The sequence below is a fragment of the Salmo salar genome, chromosome ssa27 (genome assembly GCF_905237065.1).
Source record: "Salmo salar chromosome ssa27, Ssal_v3.1, whole genome shotgun sequence".
Classification (NCBI taxonomy): Eukaryota; Metazoa; Chordata; class Actinopteri; order Salmoniformes; family Salmonidae; genus Salmo; species Salmo salar.
The window spans coordinates 16386694-16409495 of NC_059468.1; the positions used below are offsets into that span (position 1 = coordinate 16386694).

Sequence of the window (22802 nt, forward strand, 5' to 3'; positions counted from 1 at the left end):
GTACACGCCACAAGTCCTCAACTGGCAGCTTCATTAAATAGTACCCACAAAAACACCAGTCTCAACGTCAACAGTGAAGAAGCAACTCAGGGATGCTGGTCTTCTAGGCAGAGTTCCTCTGTCCAGTGTGTGTGTTCTTTTGCCCATCTTAATCATTTATTTTTATTGGCCAGACTGAGATATGGCTTTTTCTTTGCAACTCTGCCAAGAAGGCCAGCATCCCGGAGTCACCTCTTCACTGTTGACGTTGAGACTGGTGTTTTGCACTAATTTACTTGTCCTCTTGCTCAGTTGTGCACCAGGGCCTTCCACTCATCTTTCTATTCTGGTTAGAGCCAGTTTGCCCTGTTCTGAGAAACATCTCAGCCGCGAAGTCGTAGGCCACACAAGCTCACATAACAGGACTGCCGAGTGCTGAAGCTTGTAAAAATCGTCCGTCCTCGGTTGCAACACTCACTACCGAGTTCCAAACTGCCTCTGGAAGCAACGTCAGCGCAAGAACTGTTAGTCGGGAGCTTCATGAATTGGCTTTCCATGGCCGAGCAGCCACACACACAAGCCTAATATCTCCATGCGCAATGTCAAGCGTCGGCTGGAGTGGAGTAAACCTCGCTGCCATTGAACTCTGGAGCAGTAGAAACACGTTCTCTGGAGTGATGAATCACGCTTCACCATCTGGCAGTCCGACGGACGAATGTGGGTTTGGCGGACGCCACAAGAATGCTACCTGCCCCAATGCATAGTGCTAATTGTAACGTTTGGTGGAGCAGGAATAATGGTCAGGGGCTGTTTTTCATGGTTTGGGCTAGGCCCTTTAGTTCCAGTGAAGGGAAATCTTAATGCTACAGCATACAACGTCATTCTAGACGATTCTGTGCTTCCAACTTTGTGGCAACAGTTCCTGGAAGGCCCTTTCCTGTTTCAGCATGACAACGCCCCTGTGCACAAAATGAGGTCCATACAGAAATAGTTTGTTGAGCTCGGTGTGGAAGAACTTGACTGGCCTGCACAGAACCCTGACCTCAACCCCATCGAACACTTTTGGGATGAATTGGAACTCAGACTGCGAGCAAGGCCTAATCACCCAACATCAGTGCCCGACCTCACTAATCCTCGTGGCTGAATAGAAGCAAGTCCCCGCAGCAATGTTCCAACATCTAGTGGAAAGCCTTCCTAGAAGAGTGAAGGCTGTTATAACAGCAAAGGGGGGGACCAACTCCATATTAATGCCCATGACTTTGGAATGAGATTTGACAAGCAGGTGTCCTCATACACTACCAAACGTATTGTACACGATCAAATACACTGAATATATCAAACATTAGGAACCCTTTCCTAACACAAATGTTTTAGTGTTTTATGTCCAACAAAATATTTGCAGCGAAAATTTGGGTAGCCAAATAAAATCACCCGCTGGCCAAATTCTGCACGTCAGCCGCCAGTTGCAGAACCCTGACCCGGAGCACAGAGAAAGCAGTTCCATGGCCAGCTAGGACTAGGAACCGCTTTAGGACTAGGGTCTGGCCTCAGACAGATGGTTTGTATGCATCAGCGGTCTCCATTGTGGTTTATCGGTTTAAACCGTTGTAATGGTCTCCAATGAGCTTTGATTAGACCCTAGTTAAGATGTTTGAATTAAGTTTGTGTTGTCAATCATTACATTTTCATGTCACAGTATACATACATAAAAAAAGTATAAAAACAAAATGCTCATTCCTAATGACAGTGGAAAATACAGTGCCTTCGGAAAGTATTCAGACGCATTTACTTTTTCCACATTTTGTTACGTTACAGCCTACAACAATCTACACACAATACCACATAATGACAAAGTGAAAACAGGTTCGGACACTTTGGCACATTACAAAAAAAAAAGAAAAAAGAAATACGTTATTTACATAAGTATTCAGACCTGTTGCTATGAGACTCTAAATTGAGCTCAGGTGCACCCTGTTTCCATTGATCATCCTTGAGATCACCAGCAGCATACCACCCTGCATCCCACTACTGACTTGCTTCTGAAGCTAAGCAGGGTTGGTCCTGGTCAGTCCCTGGATGGGAGACCAGATGCTGCTGGAAGTGGTGTTGGAGGGCCAGTAGGAGGCACTCTTTCCTCTGGTCTAAAATAAAAAAATATCCCAATTCCCCAGGGCAGTGATTGGGAACATTGCCCTGTGTAGGGTGCCGTCTTTCGGATGGGATGTTAAACGGGTGTCCTGACTCTCTGAGGTCATTAAAGATCCCATGGCACTTATTGTAAGAGTAGGGGTGTTAACCCCGGTGTCCTGGTTAAATTCCCAATCTGACCCTCAAAACCATCATGATCACCTAATAACCCCCAGTTTCCAATTGGCTCATTCATCCCCTCCTCTCCCCTGTAACTATTCCCCCAGGTCGTTGCCGCAAATGAGAACGTGTTCTCAGTCAACTTACCTGGTAAAATAACAGATAAATAAAAAAAAATGTTTCTACAACTTGATGAGTCTTCCTGTGGTCAATTCAATTGATTGGACATGATTTGGAAAGGAACACCTGTCTGTATAAGGTCCCACAGTTGATAGTGCATTTCAAAAAACCAAGCTATGAGGTTGAAGGAATTGTTCTGAGACAGGATTGAGTCGAGGCACAGATCTGGGGAAGGGTACCAAAATAATTCTGCAGCATTTAACCTGTAGGGGGCAGTATTTGCACGGCCGGATAAAAAAACGTACCCGATTTAATCTGGTTATTACTACTGCCCAGAAACTAGAATATGCATATAATTATTGGCTTTGGATAGAAAACACCCTAAAGTTTCTAAAACTGTTTGAATGGTGTCTGTGAGTATAACAGAACTCATATGGCAGGCAACAACCTGAGAAGATTCTGTACAGGAAGTGCCCTCTCTGACCATTCCTTGGGCTTCTTGACTCTCTTTATTGAAAATGTAGGATCTTTGCTGTAACGTGACACTTCCTACGGCTCCCATAGGCTCTCAGAACCCGGGAAAAAGCTGAATGATGTCGAGGCAGCCCCTGGCTGAAAAACATTAGCGCCTTTGGTAAGTGGTCTATCAGAGGACAATGAGACTGAGGCACGTGCACGAGGCGACCCCATGTTTTTATTTTCTCTCTTTGAACGTAAACACGGTTTCCCGGTCGGAATATTATCGCTATTTTATGAGAAAAATGGCATAAAAATTGATTTTAAACATGCTTCGAAGTACGGTAATGGAATATTTAGAATTTTTGTCACGAAACGCGTCGGGCACCCTTCTTTACACTTCGGATAGTGTCTTGAACGCACGAACAAAACAGAGGATATTTGAACATAACTATGGATTATTTTGAACCAAACCAACATTTGTTATTGAAGTAGAACCCCTGGGAGTGCATTCTGACGAAGAACAGCAAAGGTAATAACATTTTTCTTATAGTAAATCTGACTTTGGTGAGGGCTAAACTTGGTGGGTGTCTAAATAGCTAGCCCTGTGATGCCGGGCTATCTACTCATAATATTGCAAAATGTGCTTTCACCGAAAAGCTATTTTAAAATCGGACATAGCGAGTGCATAAAGGAGTTCTGTATCTATAATTCTTAAAATAATTGCTATGTTTTTTGTGAACGTTTATCGTGAGTAATTTAGTAAATTCACCGGAAGTTTGCGGGGGGAATGCTAGTTCTGAACGTCACATGCTAATGTAAAAAGCTGGTTTTTGATATAAATATGAACTTGATTGAACAAAACATGCATGTATTGTATAACATAATGTCCTAGGATTGTCATTATGAAGATCAAAGGTTAGTGCTGCATTTAGCTGTGGTTTGGGTTTATGTGACATATGCTAGCTTGAAAAATGGGTGTCTGATTATTTCTGGCTGGGTACTCTGCTGACATAATCTAATGTTTTGCTTTCGTTGTAAAGCCTTTTTGAAATCGGACAGTGTGGTTAGATTAACGAGAGTCTTGTCTTTAAAATGGTGTAAAATAGTCATATGTTTGAGAAATTGAAGTAATAGCATTTCTAAGGTATTTGAATAACGCGCCACGGGATTCCATTGGCTGTTACGTAGGTGGGACGATTTCGTCCCACCTACCCTAGAGAGGTTAAGGTCCCCAAGAACACCGTGGCTTCCATCATTCTTAAATGGAAGAAGTTTGGAACCACCAAGACTCTTCCTAGAGCTGGCCTCCGGGCCATACTGAGCAATTGGGGGAGAAGGGCCTTGGTCAGGGAGGTGACCATGAACTCGATGGTCACTCTGACAGAGCTCCAGAGTTCCTCTGTGGAGATGGAAGAACCCAGAAGTACAAACATCTCTGCAGCACTCCACCAATCAGGCCTTTATGGTAGAGTGGCCAGACGGAAGCCACTCCTCAGTAAAAGGCACGACAGCCCACTTGGAGTTTGCCAAAAGGCACCTAAAGGACTCTCAGACCATGAGAAACAAGATTCTCTGATCTGATGAAACCAAGATTGAACTCTTTGGCCTGAATGCCAAGTCTGGAGGAAACTTGGCAACATCACTACGGTGAAGCATGGTGGTGGCAGCATCATGCTGTGGGGATGTTTTTCAGTGGCAGGGACTGGGAGACTAGTCAGGATCGAGGGAAAGATGAAAGGAGCAAAGTACAGAGAGATCCTTGATGAAAACCTGCTCCAGAGCACTCAGGACCTCAGACTGGCGAAAGTTCACCTTCCAACAGGACAACGACCCTAAGCACACAGCCAAGACAATGCAGGAGTGGCTTCGGGACAAGTGTCTGACTGTCCTTGAGTGGCCCAGCCAGAGCCCGGATTGAAACCCAATCGAACATCTCTGGAGAGACCTGAAAATAGCTGTGCAGTGACACTCACCATCGAGCTTGAGAGGATCTGCAGAGAAAAATGGGAGAAACTCCAAATACAGGGATGCCAAGCTTGTAGCATCACACCCAAGAACACTCAAGGCCGTAATCGCTGCCAAAGGTGCTTAGCAAAGTACTGCGTAAAGGGTCTGAAAATACTTATGTAAATGTGATATTTTTTATAAATTAGCAAAAATGTCTAAAAACCTGTTTTTGCTTTGTCATTATGAGGTATTGTGTAGATTGATGAGGGGGAAAAAAAAACATAATTTCATCCATTTTAGAATAAGGCTGTAACAAAATGAATACTTTCCGAAGGTACTCTACATGATTGTGTATTAACATTTGTCTAGATAACAAGTAGTTTTTAAAAAAGGTATAAATTTAACTAACCTTCATTTGGCCACGAGGAGTAACCTGAAATTAGATGTGGTGAAGCTAGAATTAGTCAGACATCAAAACCAAAACTTCATAATCAAATTGGATGCAAATCCATACAATCAACAGTATGATAGGAACTGGTCTATTGCAGCAAATTGTGCTTTAAGCTGAGCATCATTAATAAGCGACTTATTGTTATGGTTACAATAGGGGAGCCAATGGGGTTCGGGTTACTTTGAATGCAGTAATGAATTACAGTGATATCGGAGCCTTCTGACTCACACGCACATCAGAATAGTTAGTAGGCCTACAAAAAAAAGAAGCACAATACAGTCAGTACCCACAATACAACACAGCTTTTGGGGCGGCAGGTAGCCTAGTGGTTAGAGCGTTGGGCCAGTAACGAATCCCAGAGCTGACAAGGTCAAAATCTGTCGTTCTGCCCCTGGACAAGGCAGTTAACCCACTGTTCCCTGGTAGGCAATCACTGTAAATAAGAATTTGTTCTTAATTGACTTGCCTAGTTAAATAAAGGTTAAATATTTTTTTTTTTAAAAAAGCTTATCACAACAGGACTAAAATGCCAGTGTGACTCGATACTTTGACTATCCCTGCATGTAGAGAGAGCAGAGACGCCAGTCCATTGTTATTAGGGGTCATTGTGTAAGGTTTAGGAGAAGAGTATAATGTGTAACGTGAGAAGAAGTCATGTCTGGACTAGGTTTGAGGTGCTGATTTCATTCTCGGCTCCAGGTCAGGCTAAGACCAGGCTGTAGAGAACTGGGTTAAGTATAAGCACTTTGTGACGTCTGACGTAAAAAAAAGACTTTAAAATAAATGTGATTGATTGACTGACTGCAGAGGAGTGTGATAGTAGCACATTTGTGTCAGCTCTCCAAACTGGTTCTTTCTCCTGGTGACAGAGGCCAGGGGGACTTAAGAGTCAACAAAGTCCCAATCAGCTCCAAGTGACCTGCTTCATTAACATAGCTTCAATTTCTGTGTTCTCTGGGGTCACAGGGCCAATGGCTAGCAGGCCCAGGGGGGCACGGGGAGTTGAAAGGGGACAGGGGGTTGGCGAGGTGGTGTGACGCATGGGGGTGAGGTCTCATCTAATGGGTGAGGGATCTCTTTGTGGGGAAGTGAGAAAGAGAGGAGATGATGAGACTGGACAAGTCTGTTACATCTGGAGTATTTCTCTTGTCTTATCCGGTGTCCTGTGTGTATTTAAATATGCTCTCTCTAATTCTCTCTTTCTCTCTTTCTGTCTTTCTCTCGGAGGACCTGAGCCCTAGGACCATGCCTCAGGACTACCTGGTATGATGACTCCTTGCTGTCCCCAGTCTACCTAGCCATGCTGCTGCTCCGGTTTCAACTGTTCTGCCCTGCGGCTATGGAACCCTGACCTGTTCACCGGACGTGCTTGTTGCACCCTCGACAACTACTATGATTATTATTATTTGACCATGCTGGTCATTTATGCACATTTTAACATTTTAACATTTTGACCATGTTCTGTTATAATATCCACCCTGCACAGCCAGAAGAGGACTGGCCACCCCTCATAGCCTGGTTCCTCTCTAGGTTTCTTCCTAGGTTTTTGGCCTTTCTAGGGAGTTTTTCCTAGGGAGTTTTTCCTAGCCACCGTGCTTCTTTCACATGCTTTGCTTGCTGTTTGGGGTTTTAGGCTGGGTTTCTGTACAGCACTTTGAGAATATCAGCTGATGTACGAAGGGCTATATAAAAATAAATTTGATTTGATTTGATTTGATTGACAATGTTATCCTGTAATCTTTTCCAGTGGCCCAAAATAAGCCTGTTACTCCCATGTATTTACAGTAGCCCCCAGAGTCAGAGGGAGGGAGAGAAGAAGCCTGTTGGGCTGGCACCTCTGGTCACTGGTGTCTGGTCTATGGCTAGGCTGTGTTTTCAGCGGGTGGTTCTCAGACAGAGGGGAGCAGGGTGGTGCTGGGCTTAACAGCCGCTCTCTCTGGTGCAGAGACTCCGTCTGTCAGCTCCCAGACAGAGAAATATAACCCAGGCCTCCCTCCTCCAGGCCTGTTTCCCTCCCTCCTCCCAATCCTCAATTATGGGCCTTTCATGTGCCTCAGAACCACAGTCAAATCATAATTAAGGCTGAAAGAGTCCATTATGACTGTCATTTTTCACTAGACAGGGGTAATTACAACCAAAATGGTCGACTTAAAAAACATTGTCCTTTAATAGAGTTTAAACAATGAGGAGTTTAAACAGCCAATCAAGAGCTTTAACTGAGAAAAAATTACAGAAATGTATAATCGGACTAACATCCATGTTAGGGAAAATTAGCACTTCTACTGGTTCTCGGGTATAGCCTAAAGACCCTGCGGAATCTCTAGAGCCTCTCAGAAAAGCAGTTCCAAGACGTGTATAAAAAGAGCAGACGCCATTGAGTCAAGTGTATGACCTTCCTCTTCGATGGAAGTAGAGGGCCAATCCCTGGCTGAATCCCCCGTCATAGTGTGTGGAGAGACCATGTCAGACACTCGGCCCCCTCTCCAACCCCTCATACTTCACCACTTGCCTCGTCAGGAAGAAGATGGGTGGAGAGGAGGGGAGGGAATGGAAGAGAGAGGACTGGGGCTTTTTCAATAACATTGTTTTACAGGCCGATGCAGCAGGGTGAATCTGAGAGGATTGGGGATTATGTCGCCTCTGATTTACATTCCTGAATGTCTGCAAATCCATTAACCCACGCTGCCCTCGGCTCCAGTCAGCTCTAGGAGTCGCTGGCTTATTTAAAAAAAATCAGCCTTTGTAAACAACCACGGCCACAGCCTCAGACCTAGACCCAGACACATTCAATGCTCAGCCAGCCATGGTACACACACATATAGTAGTACCTGTTATGTAACACTGGACGAGCATATTAGTGGGGGTTACTCATCTACTATATTTGGCACTCTCAGCCATGCGTGTTTGTGTACAGAGAGAGGCTCAGCTGCGATGAGGAACCGTGGATATTGTAACAGCCACTACCAACAATTACCCTCTCTACAGGCAAGCCTCTGTGCTGCCTGTATACAAGGCTTCAGACTCAGAGTTACAGCATACTACGACAGCCTACTACGACAGCCTACACAAGCCGACAGGCTGTCTGGACTACTACCCCAGCCTCAGAGCCAAGCTGGCTGGCCAGCCTCCAAATGGATTCTGCCACCGCCGCAATAAAAAGGGATGCGAGAAGGCACGTAGCACATAACGGAGTGAATCGGTTGTGTTTATGTGACCGTCGCACGTTACGCCACATTGCATCAGAACAACCAGCAGTTTCCCAAGAGGGATTAAAAATATATCATTCCTGTTTAAAAATCAGGAGAAAGAAAACAGCTCATTATGATGCTGAGTCCCAGATGAATAAGCAGGGGAGATTACAAGCTGCTGCTGCGGTAGAGAACAGAGGAAAACTTCTCCCCATGAAATCATGGTGGAAATGGCCTGCTTTCATAACCAGCGCTTTATTATCAGACGCTTTTCTACAGCGGTCAGACAGGGGGCTTGCTGGGTAAATGTGGCATGTTTGTCAGATAAGATAAACATTTGAGAGGAGCGGAGCCGTTTGAACAGAATGACCGTTTGACCTCTAATGTCGACCAGGAACGCCATTGATCTGTTCCAGAGCTAGAGGAACAGACCGCGTGCTGACTGCTTGCCTCCCTTACCCCTCCCCGTCAGCTCTGGGGAAAATATAAATAAATTGATACACTTTATTGTAAGTGTTAGACTCAAACATAGCTGCCTGGTCTTGGGCCACCAAAGTGGATTCAGATGTACAAAGCCCTTTGAATGAAATCAAAAGGCCAAAAGCACCTTTGAAAAATAAAATGTTAAAAACGTTGCTGCCTTATGGTCTATATCTATCTGTCCCCAGGACACCGACCGTGCTTGTGTGCATGCACACCCCTGCGTTGCCCTGACATTCTTGCACGTCTCCTCGATGTATTGGTCTCTTCCACACGGCCATTAAAGTGAAGGAAGAGAGAGCACAACCCTGTGTATGAAAATGCCATTAAGGCAGCATGAGCTCTGCAGAGGAATCAGTCCGCCTCTCGGCCGGGTAACAGAGCTATAAATAAGGCTGCCACAGAGACGGGGTGCAGCGGTCAACCAGGCGCGGCACAGTGGGGGGCATTAGGAAACTGGTCAGGAGTTAGCATAGCATCCAGGAGTTGTCCAAAACCTGAACAATAGAAGACATTTACTGGAACATTCTGAGAACAGATATGTTCCATTAAGAATAAGGCTGCCAACCCTGTCAGTTTGACTGATCGCTAATTACGTTACATTGAAGTGACATTGGCTTTTAAAAAACGAGTCTTCTTCTCCTCTGGGCCTCTTAGCTCCCAGCTGATTCCAGTTCGTTTTAACCTACTTCATGTTGCCAGCCGAGGTTAATGGCAATACCAAATTAATCTAATCAAGGCATTACTCTTCCTAAAGGGCTATTTCTGGTTGTGATGAGTCGGGGAGGGTTCTGCTGGGTGGGAGGAGATACTGTTCAGAGTTAAACACTCTCTGGGATTGAAGACATCAGTAAAAGCCAAGGCCAAGGTTGTTCATTAAAAAAAAATTGTTTTAAAACATCCAAGACCCCTCTTTGTTCCTGAGGTGAGGCTATACTCCACTCAGTTTCTCTATTTCTTGTTTTCGTGTTTCAATTCATCATTGAGGTAAAGAGTAAAGGGAAACATGTCCATGAGAGTGAACTTTTTGAGTCCCGTATAGCACTGTAGAAACCTGTTATACCAATACAGAAATGATGCGAGGTGGGATTTCAGCTGAACCCTGTAGCTGAAATGCTGCCCTGTTTTCCCTAGCTTGGCCGTGTTTGTGTTGGTGCGCGGCAGAGAGCAACCCAGGCCTCTCTGTGCTCTGAGGTACAGGAGCAGGGTTATCTGGCTCTACCAGGATGTCTGTGTGGGTGTGTGCGTGGGGGGGGGGGGTGCTCAAAGCTGACTGTGTGCAGATAACAATATTCAATATTCATTGTTTTAACATTATCTGTAGCCAATGTGTAACCTGTGAGGACAGAATGGGTTTGGTGTTTGCCTTATCAGGGTCAATGAACATGGACCTCTGACTGAACTATTCCTTCTGCACAGCTAGGCCTGGATCTAGGTCAAAGGCAGGCTGGGAGGAACTCTCCTGAGATGTGTAGCTGCTGAACTGAAGCCCTAGTCCTGACGGAGGTCAGAGGAGCAGGGCCCTGGTGTTGGCCTGGTGACGAGACGGTGCTAGGGTGACTGGGCAAGTGAGTGGCCGACTGAATGAGTAAATTAGTGAGGTGGGAGGATGAAGGACTGAGTGTGTGGATGAAAAGGTGAGATGTGAGGCGTGGACCACAGGGTTACTGTACCTCTCAGGCAGAGGAAGGTGAGGAAATCTTCAGTCTTGGGTTTTCGTCTGGAGATGTCTCTGATGTGAGCGGAGGGTGCGGGCAGGGCGGTATCTGACACCTTGACCGGGGTGGTGCTGGGAGAGTTGGGCTGAGACTGGGCAAACTTCCTCTGTGCTTGCAGTCTGGGCCTGGGAAGAGACATGAGAAAACAGGTTTATTCCATACATCCTTACACAGACCTACGATAGGAACTGACATACAGTTCGCCCTGTTTTGTGTATGCATTTCATTTACACTGAACACAAATAAAACGCAACATGTAAAGTGTTGGTCTCACGTTTCATGAGCTGAAATAAAATATCCCAGAAATGTTCCATACGCACAAAAAGCTGATTTCTCTCAAATTTTGTGCACAAATTTGTTTACATCCCTGTTAGTGAGCATTTCTCCTTTGCCAAGCTGATCCATCCACCTGACAGGTCTGGTATATTAACAAGCTGATCATGATCATTACACAGGAGCACCTTGTGCTAGGGACAATTAAATAGGCTACTTTAAAATGTGCAGTTTTATCACACCACACCACAGATGTCAAGTTGAGGGAGCGTGCAATCGGCATGCTGACTACAGGAACGTCCACCAGAGCTGTTGCCAGAGAATTTAATGTTAATTTCTCTACAATACGCCGCATCCAATGTAGTCTTAGATTATTTGGCAGTACGTCCAGCCTCACAACCGCAGACCACGTGTAACCACGCCATCCCAGGACCTGAAATGGGCATGGTCTAATTGACTCAACAACCAAAAACACATACTGTATCCGTTTAGATTTCTTAATGAACCCCAAAATCTTTGGGGGGGGGGTTATCAAAAGTTAACCAGCTAACTCATTAATCCTGGTTTGTAGTATAACCCTCTGTTCAGCGGTTTAACGCAACTCTGGCCTCAGTTTTTAGTATGCCTAATTTAGTCAGTCTGGTCATTGGACATGATTTAATTATCTTTAATAACACTGCAGTGGCCATTGACTGAAGTGTCCACGGAGGCTAAAACAATGATAATCCTCCTTCAGAATAACCCCCAGCAGCACCTGCAAGCAGCCGTCTACCTCAAAAGACTTCTGATTCATGTTGACTCTTTGAATTGTAATTAAGTTCTCCATTAAAGCCAAGACATCTGCAGCAGCTGACAACTGATAACAAGTACAAAGGAGGTGTCAAATTGCAGACAGACTTAAGGCCAGATTTCTTTTTTCCCCCTTCCGTCTGTCCAGGCCAGATCTCTTTCTGCGTCCGTTCTTTCTTCTGATTCCACAGAGGGAGCAGGCTGACAGGATGGAATACTAAGAGCAGCTTGTCTGGAGATGGACCTGGTCACACCTCTTCATCTTTTATCACACACACAGCACCCTGCTTTTAAAAGAAGTGTGCCATTTCATTTCACCGTCTCCTTGTTTCAGGGACGTTTGATGCCAGATACAGGCCAGTCTCACGGTAAACCGAAAAAGACAATGCCACGCTCATACTGCCTCCCTGTATTCCACCATCCTGTTTGAAACAATCTCCCATTCAATCTGATGCTTGTTTAGAGGAGAATGTTCATGCCTTCCAGGCAGGTTGACAGTCACAGACAGCATCACTAATCAATTGAGACCACAGCCACTTGCTCCAGACAGATTGTGACTACCTGGCTGATTGTCTCATTGTGCTACATGTAGGGAGGGAAATGCTTCATGATATCCTACAGTGAGCCCCCCCCCCAAAAAAAACACATGACATTTGGCAAATTATGCCCTGAAAAAACCCAATGTATTTTGTTTCCATCAAACCCCCAGAACCTACAGCTCTCCAATTGCACTTCAATCACAAAGCAATACACAGCCCATATAAACACCAACCCTGACTAAATACCTTGAACAAGAAGCCGTGAAGAGATTGCGTCGATACACACATATACTGGGTTCAGTGACGGAACAATCTGTTTAGGTCCTGAGAGAAGCCATTGTTCAAGAAGGATTCTGTATTAGATGAGCAGGTGCATCAGTATGATAACCAATCTGTTCTCATGCTTTTAGTTCAGCCAGTGAAGAGAACAACAAAAAGGGTTCTGTTCCCCCCTGGAAAGACCAATGGCTGTTGCAGGTCACATGGTTCAAACACCTGAACATGACAGGTGTCACCAGTCTGTCATTATGTTGTAAATGGAGCTATTAGTTTCCCTGCCAGACTAGTAAAACATGAGCTGTTTAAACAGGCTGACTCATGGCCCTATAGCTGGTAGGGCCTCAGGATGGAGAGAGAGAGCGAGATATTGTGAGTCATGGAGACTGGTGCAGATTAGAGATGCAGAATGCATTAGTTACAGTGGCTCCCTGACACCACGTCTCCCAGAGGGCAGAACCGACACTACAACTTACTTGGGGGAAGAACCAACACTACAACTCCATGAAGGCAGAACCAACATTGCAGACAGCAGTGGACCATTAGAATGTGGACGAGGGTATTTAATGACTGCCTCCCAGACAAAAACATGGCTTTCAATAAACCCCTTCAGAAATATGATCTTGCTCATGGGAATAGAGCCAGCGATAAATAGGAGTCATTTAACTGGACGTGGTTGTTAAAGGTAGGATCAGTTAGAGACATAAGATAGTTTAATGCTCTATTAGAAGTGCCATGGCTCTAGACAGACCTGAGCCCAATGAGCACAGTGGCTTTTATTGGAGGGGCTCTTCCTATCTGTATTAAAGACATTCAACAGTGAACTGAACCACAAGACTAAAATCTGGACCCTTTCCATCTAGTCAGGATATCATGGCGCCACGATGTACCCACAATGCCCAAAGTGTCATGGCACCATGATGTACCCACAATGCCCAGCAGGACTTAAAGAGACAAATAGCAGACACCAAGCCTCTCGAACGCAGAGCCTCCCTGTAGAAAGCTCTCGTAGACGCACAAACTTCTCAGCACCGTCACGTCCATGATCTTAAAAAATATATATATGAGCAGATGTGATAAGGATATTTTCTAACACTGGCCCTATGTCAGAAGTGGGGTAAAACTGGAGTCGCTTGATGAGGTGCTATCCTTCTATAGGGGTCTAAAGACATGCTATGTCTGCCGTTTATTACCACCACCTAACCCAGACTTATAATCGCTGCCTAGGCACTGCTCTACACACACCTAATAGAGAGATCGGGAGCGAGAGAGAGGGAGGGAGAGCAGAGCACCTGCAGTAGAGGCACAGGCGTACAGGGGAGGAGGGATTACTGCAGGATGTCCCCTTCATCCCAAACTAATCTTCCCCCTTCCCCTCCCCCTCTTCCTCCCCCGCTCTTCAAAGCTGCCGTTCCTCTGATGTTACACGTGCTTCCGCTCTGTATCATTGATTAGCTCTCAGACAGAGGGTTACCCAGCGCCGGAACAGAAACAATGTCTGGATTCCCCCGGCTAAATGAATGGAGGAATGAAGTTCTAAACCGCTCCAGATGGTCCACATGGTCCTAATAAACTCTACCAGCAGACACTGCAGCGCTCAGCAGCTGGAGAGGAGACAGGAGACCGTCAGATGCAGGAGAAGAGACAAACAGACAGACGGAGAGAGACCGAGACAGCGACCGAGAGTGTAAAGACATGGTAGCCAGACTAGTAATATTCAGTTAAACTGCAGTAATGATTATTGCATCCTTGTTTAAAAGTATTGATTGACATCAAACTAACACAGCCACAAGGGGAGTATGTAGCTGATACACCTGCATTGCTTGCTGCTTGGGGTTTTAGGCTGGGTTTCTGTATAGCACTTTGTGACATCAGCTGATGTAGGAAGGGCTTTAAAATTACATTTGATTGATTAAACCCATGGGCTTAGTATCCAGGTGAAACTACAGCCACACGCTTTGTGTCCAAAGTCTCTCCTCACAGCAGCACCATTCTCCTAGAACATCAACACCATGACCACGGCTGTCAATACAAACATTAAGACTGGATGAATCAAATGACTGGGATTCTAAAGTAGGGGGTTAGGGTCAGGGTTAGTGTAAACAGCGCTCACGGAGAGAGCCACTCCAGCTAATGTGTTATTGCTTTTCTGTCTGAGTGTTGAGCGCTTGGAGGAGAGATGGCCTTGCTTGAGCCGACTGTGACCTGGTGACCCTGTAACCCCCCCCCCCCCCCAGGGCTCAACACTCCCCATGCCATAATAGCTCATCGGTCAGAGAAGCAGAAAGACAAGGCTACGAGGGTGAGAGACAAACAAACAAGACCCTTGAAGTCTGGATCGCTTGAATTTCATCTAAGAGTTCATTACAACTATTTCACCATGAAACATTCTAACTATACCATTGTGTGGAATCTGCTGATGCAGAACAACCCTGATGGATCTATATCAGGCAGTACTATGCTGGCTGGCCGTTTCTAGTCTATTCAAAACCAAGACTTAACCAAGACTTCTGCCGCGATCAAAACAACTGGGAACTCTTAAATCTCAGACTTCCAACTTCAGTGCATTGAACAAAACTGGGAACTAAAAAAAAATTAAAAAAAAAAGTGTTCCAACTGGGATAAATCATTTTGAACGGTCATCCAACTCGCCACTCTTTCTAGAGCTCCAACTTTCCAACCTGAAGATCATTGACGTCATGATTTTTCCACACCAGTGAACACATTTCTCTTTTAGATGATGTGAAACAGGGAGTGCAGGCGAGCATTCCAATGCGAGTTACCACAGACTAACAAATATATTGGCGCAGTGTTGGTGTGTGATGTGTACATAAGGCTTAAATGAGTCCTACACGACCTTCACACAATCCAGTTTGGACATAATTTAATTAAAGCAACCTAAGCCTTGGTGTTGCATAACGCCTTATCTGTGGGAAGATGAGGTTCAAACCTGTCCTGTGTCCACTATCTCCCTTTAGTATAGTACTACCATGTTATTGTGTACACCATTTCTCATTATTATAGAACCAGTGGTGGAAAAAGTACTTTAAATGTTATACTTTAAAGTACTTTAAATGTCATTTTCTATTAAGGTTTCTTAACTCAAGTAAAAGTCAGTCAGTAAAATACTACTTGAGTGAATATCTAAAAGTATCTGGTTTCAAACGTACATATGTACAGTGGTGGAAAAAGTAGACAATTGTCATACTTGAGTGAAATTAACAGTAAATGCTATACATCCAATTACTTATATTAAGCAAACCAGTCAGCACTATTTTCTAGTTTTTATTTTTATTTTATTTTATTTTACGGACAGACAGGGGCACTCGCCAACAATCAGACATCGTTTACAAACCTACTATTTGTGTTTAGTGAGTTCGCCAGGTCAGAGGCAGTAGGGATGACAATGTATTATATTGATAGGTGTGTGAACTGAACCATACTGCTGTCCTGCCTGAGAAATGTAACGAGTACCTTTGGGTGTCAGGGAAAACATATGAGAGTAAAAAGTACATATTTTCTTTAGGAATGTAGTGGAGTAAAAGTAGCCAAAAACATAAAATAGCAAAGTAAAGTACAAATACTCCAAAAAACAACTTTGAAGTATTTTTACACCACTGTATACTACAATGTTACAGTGTCCACTATTGCTCTTTAGTATACTACCACCATTGGTCCCAGTACATTCTCTATGCTTAGAGCAGTGAGATGATGAACTGTATTAAGTCGGCGCTGGACAACATTACCTTCTCCTCAGCTCAGTGGGTCGACCACTTTACTGGACTGACCCTGGTCTCTGACCTCTAATCCATGATCTTGGCGGCCATCTTAAAAATCATGCTAAGCCAGATCAATAACGAGCAGGCTCAGAGAAAAGCTGTGTTATTGCTGACATCACTTTAAAATCAGGACATTATCCATGACATCAGAGGCTCTGATTAGTTCTGGCCACAGTAGTGGAACATGGGATATGCCACCCAGTCCACATCCGATTATGATAGAACAAAACGACTTCTCTTCAGAACGGCTGTATAGTTTGTGATGTTGCCGTTTTATTCCTTTGGAGGGGCCTATTGTCTTCAGTGAAAACAAACAGCCTGCAGAGAATAGAGAAACTGGAACAAACACGGTTTATGACAATGCCTTGCTCCCTCTCTGATTTCACCTACTGTCTTCACTGCTTGGTAACAGGGTATACAATATCACAATGTATGATAATACACACTCCTCTGCTCAGCAGACAGTATTGTGAGAGTTTATTCAGAATGATGTGTGACAGTATGTAATGCAGGGATCATCAACTAGATTGAGCTGCGGACCGACTCGTTCTTGAGCGTATGGTCAGGAGGCCGGAACATATTTACAAATCATTTGTAGACGGCAAATTGACCACAAGAAACCCAAGCAGATATAATCATTTGACCAAAAACAATACATTTCAAACCTTGCTTACATTTGTATACAATCACATCGCTCTATTACACGTGGGAATACCTTGGACCACATTCCCACAATTAAAAAAGTATTTGATCTCCACTTTTGCTCAGAAAACTTGGGGGGGGCAACAGAACGGCAGACAAAGGCAGTGCTTACTAACTTGGCATTCATTAAAACAAACACTACAAGCAGCTCAATGAGCTTTACTTGGCTCTTACTACTGAGGAGAATTGGCCTCAAAATCTCCCTAAGAAGTGGAGCTTTCCAACATTGGTCACCATGGCTGAACCGTGTGTTTCCTACTCCAGCCTTGTGGTGTGGCTGGGAAGGGGAGGAGGAGGGAAGAACCTCTCCAGTACTTGGCAGGGTTCTAAGATGCTTGGGCCCGATCTCCAATCTCGGTGTCCTAGGAAGACGAACACTTAAGGTCCCCAAACGCCTCCCCGGGACCGCCCATCCCAAGACACACTGGGACCCTCCCCTGCACCCCAGGATGAAGCAGCCAAAACCACGCACCTGCGCCTCCCCTCTCTGCTAGTTCTTGCATTGCCAGGTGTGAAAGGTCCTGGCACCTCCTCAATCAGCCACCCTGTTATAGTATGGCGTGGGCTGCAGATGCCAGGGCCAAGAAGTCATCCTCCACACACACTCCCCATAGCAAAAGGCCTGAGCTATTGCCAAGCACTCTGAGCCGGCTGCTCATTAAGAGAGGGAGAGAGCGTACTTTTATTCCAGCATGAGAACTAATGAAAGCCATCAAACCACTGTAGTGAACACAGGCCTGTTGTTGACGCAACGTCTTTCTGCTTCTCCCCCTGTCCATCTTGTTCTCCTTTTCAGGTTTGCCAGGCCTCTTAATGACCAGTTCTGCTGGACTATTAAATAACAGGTACTGCACACACACGGAGGGTGAAAAGAGGTGGTGGAGACGGGGAGCTGAGGAATCATGCGATGGCTGGCTACATAGAGGAGGGTCTCACGGTGAAATTAAAGAGCAGATCTCTGAGCTATGGCTGCTGCAGTACAGCATGTGCATATGAATATATATGATTTAATGTAGCTGTGAGTGTGTGTGTGTGTGCCAAGCAGTGCATTTAATCCACAGTGGCTGGTCTGTTATAGAACCAGGACCTGCTAATTGAGAGGGAATCCCTCCCAGTCTGAACCCACCAGTGTGCTCACACCACTCCTGCGCCCCAGTCTCCTTCAGTCCCTCATACCCCCCCAGCCCAGTCTCCTCCAGTTCCACACCCCAGTCTCCTCACCCCCCAGCCCAGTCTCCTCCAGTCCCACACCCCCCCAGCCCAGTCTCCTCACCCCCCCAGCCCAGTCCCACACCACCCAGCCCAGTCTCCTCCAGTCCCACACACCCTCCAGCCCAGTCAAATGTATTTATAAAGCCCTTCTTACATCAGCTGATATCTCAAAGTGCTGTACTGAAACCCAGCCTAAAACCCCAAACAGCAAGCAATGCAGGTGTAGAAGCACGGTGGCTAGAAAAAAAAACTCCCTAGAAAGGCCAGAACCTAGGAAGAAACCTAGAGAGGAACCAGGCTATGAGGGGTGGCCAGTCCTCTTCTGGCTGTGCCGGGTGGAGATTATAACAAAACATGGCCAAGATGTTCAAATGTTCATAGATGACCAGCAGGGTCAAATAATAATAATCACAGTGGTTGTCGAGGGTGCAACAGGTCACCACCTCAGGAGTAAATGTCAGATGGCTTTCATTCAGAGCATCTCCCTGTCTCCTCACACCCCCCCAGCCCAGTCTCCTCCAGTCCCTCATACCCCCCAGCCCAGTCTCCTTCTGCTCTTCCTGAGGACCACGCTCCTGTATCTCCATCTTATTAACTTCTTGGTGACAGGGGGCAGTATTCAGAAATTCAGATGAATAACATGCCCAAATTAAACTGCCTGCTACTCGGGCCCAGAAGGTAGGATATGCATATTATTAGTAGATTTGGATAGAAAACACTCTGAATGATGTCTGTGAGTATAACAGAACTCATATGGCAGGCAAAAACCTGAGAAAAAAAAAATCCAACCAGGAAGTGGCTTGTAGTTTTTCCTATCTAATCCCTATTAAAACTACAGAGTCTATGGGGTCATTTTGCACTTCCTAAGGCTTCCACTAGATGTCAGTCTTTAGAACCTTGTTTCATGCTTCTACTGTTACTGGGCAGAGAATAGGAGCCGACTCAAGTCTGGGACCAACGAGTTGTTTACGGCGCACTCACGCAGACGCGCCTTCCTTCTTTTTCCTCTGTAATGAATACGCCATTGTCCGGTTGGAATATTATAGACGATTTATGTTAAAAAGACCCTAAGGATTGATTGTAAACATCGTTTGACATGTTTCTACGAACGGTAATGGAACTATTTGACTTTGTCTCTGGTTTTGCGCTCGCGCGTTATGCCATTGGATTAGTGATCTGAACGCGCGAACAAAACGAAGGTATTTGGACATAAATATGGAGTTTATCGAATTTCTTGTGGAAGTGGGAGTCCTGGGAGTGCATTCCGACGAAGATCAGCAAAGGTAAGTGAAGATTTATAATACTAATTCTGAGTTTAGTTCACTCCAGAACTTGGCGGGTAACTGTATAGCTTGCTTTGATGGCTGAGCTCTGTACTCAGAATATTGAAGAAAAAAAAAAAGTGCTTTCGCCGTAAAGCTATTTTAAAAAGCTGACACAGCGGTTGCATTGGGGAGAAGTGTATCTATAATTCTTTCAATAACTGTTGTAAAGTTTATCAACGTTTATGAGTATTTTTGTAAATTGACGTGCTCATTCACTGGAGGTTTTGGAGGGAATACATTTTCTGAACATCACGCGCCAATGTAAAATGGGGTTTATGGATATAAATATGAACTTTATCGAACAAAACATACATGTATTTTGTAACATTGAGTCCTGGGAGTGTCATCTGATGAAGATCACCAAAGGTTAGTGATTCATTTTAGCTGTATTTCTGGTTTTTGTGACACCTCTCCTTGCTTGGAAAATGGCTGTGTGGTTTTTCTTGGTTAGGCGCTGTCCTAACATAATCTAATGTTATGCTTTCGTCGTAAAGCCTTTTTGAAATCGGACACTGTGGTTGGATTAAGGAGCATCTTATCTTTAAAATGGTGTATAAAACTTGTATGTTTGAGAAATTTGAATTATGAGATTTTTGTTGTTTTGAATTTGCCGCCCTGCTATTTCACTGGCTGTTGATAGACGCTAGCGTCCCACATGACCCAGAGAGGTTATTAACCTGTTAGGGCTAGGGGGCAGTATTTGCACGGCTGGATAAAAAAAATGTACCCGATTTAATCTGGTTACTAATCCTACCCAGTAACTAGAATATGCATATACTTATTATATATGGATAGAAAACACTCTAAAGTTTCTAAAACTGTTTGAATGGTGTCTGTGAGTATAACAGAACTCATTTGGCAGGCAAAACCCTGAGACATTTTCTGACAGGAAGTGGATACCTGATGTGTTGTATTACCTTTAAACCTATCCCATTGAAAAACACAGGGGCTGAGGAATATTTTGGCACTTCCTATTGCTTCCACTAGATGTCACCAGCCTTTACAAAGTGTTTTGAGTCTTCTGGAGGGAGATCTGACCGAACAAGAGCCATGGAACGATGATGGCCCATTAGACACCTGGCGCGCGAGTTCATGTTGGGTACCCTCGTTCCAATACGTTATAAAAGAGTATGCATTCGTCCACCTTGAATATTATTCATGTTCTGGTTAAAAAAGGCCCTAATGATTTATGCTATACAACGTTTGACATGTTTGAACGAACGTAAATATATTTTTTCCCCTCGTTCATGACGAGAAGTCCGGCTGGCTTAGATCATATGCTAACAAGACGGAGATTTTTGGACATAAATGATGAGCTTTTTTGAACAAAACTACATTCGTTATGGACCTGTGATACCTGGAAGTGACATCTGATGAAGAGAATCAAAGGTAATGGATTATTTACATAGTATTTTCGATTTTAGATCTCCCCAACATGACGTCTAGTCTGTATCGCAACGCGTATTTTTCTGGGCGCAGTGCTCAGATTATTGCAAAGTGTGATTTCCCAGTAAGGTTATTTTTAAATCTGGCAAGTTGATTGCGTTCAAGAGATGTAAATCTATAATTCTTTAAATGACAATATAATATTTCACCAATGTTTTCTAATTTTAATTATTTAATTTGTGGTGTTGACTTGACTGCCGGTTATTGGAGGGAAACGATTTCCTCAACATCAATGCCATAGTAAAACGCTGTTTTTGGATATAAATATGAACTTGATAGAACTAAAAATGCATGCATTGTCTAACATAATGTCCTAGGAGTGTCATCTGATGGAGATTGTAAAAGGTTAGTGCATCATTTTAGCTGGTTTTATGGTTTTGGTGACCCTGTCTTTGAATTGACAAAACATTACACACAACTCTTGTAAATGTACTGTCCTAACATACTCTAAATTTATGCTTTCGCCGTAAAACCTTTTTGAAATCGTAAAACGTGGTTAGATTAAGGAGATGTTTATCTTTCAAAGGGTGTAAAATAGTTGTATGTTTGAAAAATTTGAATTTTGACATTTATTTGGATTCAAATTTGCCGCTCTTGAAATGCACCTGCTGTTGATGGAGTGCACCACGGGGGGGACGCTAGCGTCCCACCTAGCCCATAGAGGTTAACTGAACAAATGTTCCCCAGGTGACAGCCAGCCAAGAGGTACAGAACACCATGTCAGAGTGGAAGCCTACAGGGAACAACCAGGCCAACACACTGCCCCATGTTCAACCTAGGCACAATATTTCACTCATACTATAGACAGTTTGAGTCTTCAACCCATCTTTCTCGTTGTACTAGATCTGAAGAAAATATCCCATTAGAGATCAACCACTTCAATCTCAAAGGGATAATGTTATAAGAAGCACAAGTACCAATCTTCAATGTCTAATTTCAAAATTAAAATACTTCCCTGCATACTATCCAAATAATAGTCTGTTAGCTAGCCAACGTTTAATTACTTCTGCGTTATGAAAGGAACTAGACACGGACACGAATGATCCATTGATAGTTTGTTGTAACCAAGTATTGGTGCTAACCGTGTGTTATTGGATGCTAGCATGCTAGTTAGCTACGGCGTCATAAGACACGGTGCACTGGGTGGGTTTCACAGAAGAATACTGTACCAAGTTATCTAGCTAAATAAACTAAGTTTGAGCCTATTCCTGGAAACATTGAACCACTGTAGTTCACATCAATTATAATTTCTAAGTGGAAGTTGGAATAGTTATATTTGAGTGTTTCAGTGAATGGTTAGTGAGGGAGGCCCTGCTCTCTCGCTTCCCCAGTTGTTTAGTTAATTTTCATTCCAATCTCCTTTGCATTAGCGTAGCCTCTCCTGTAGCCTGTCAACTATGTGTCTGTCTATCCCTGTTCTCTCCTCTCTGCACAGGCCACACAAATTCTTCACACCGCATGGCCGCTGCCACTCTAACCTGGTGGTCCCAGCGCGCAGTTCCAGGTCTCCGGCAGCCTCTGGAACTGCCGGTCTGCGGCCAACAAGGCAGAGTTCATCTCAGCCTATGTTAACCTCCAGTCCCTCGACTTCTTGGCGCTGACAGAAACATGGATTACCACAGAAAACACTGCTACTCCTACTGCTCTCTCCTCGTCTGACCACGTGTTCTCGCACACCCCGAGAGCATCTGGTCAGCGGGGTGGCGGGACTGGAATCCTCATCTCTCCCAAGTGGACATTCTCACTTTCTCCCCTGACCCATCTGTCTATCTCCTAATTTGAATTCCATGCTGTCACAATCACTAGCCCATT

The 22802-nt window shown here is 44.5% G+C and overlaps 1 protein-coding gene across 1 annotated transcript in view; it reads right to left on the reverse strand.

Moving 5' to 3' along the window:
• The window catches only part of LOC106588581 (protein Jumonji-like), a 97257-nt gene that overhangs the window by 22805 nt on the left and 51650 nt on the right, over positions 1-22802 (reverse strand). Inside the window, 1 exon segment of the mRNA XM_014177727.2 lies at positions 10605-10774. Coding sequence (XP_014033202.2) covers positions 10605-10774 — 170 coding nt within the window.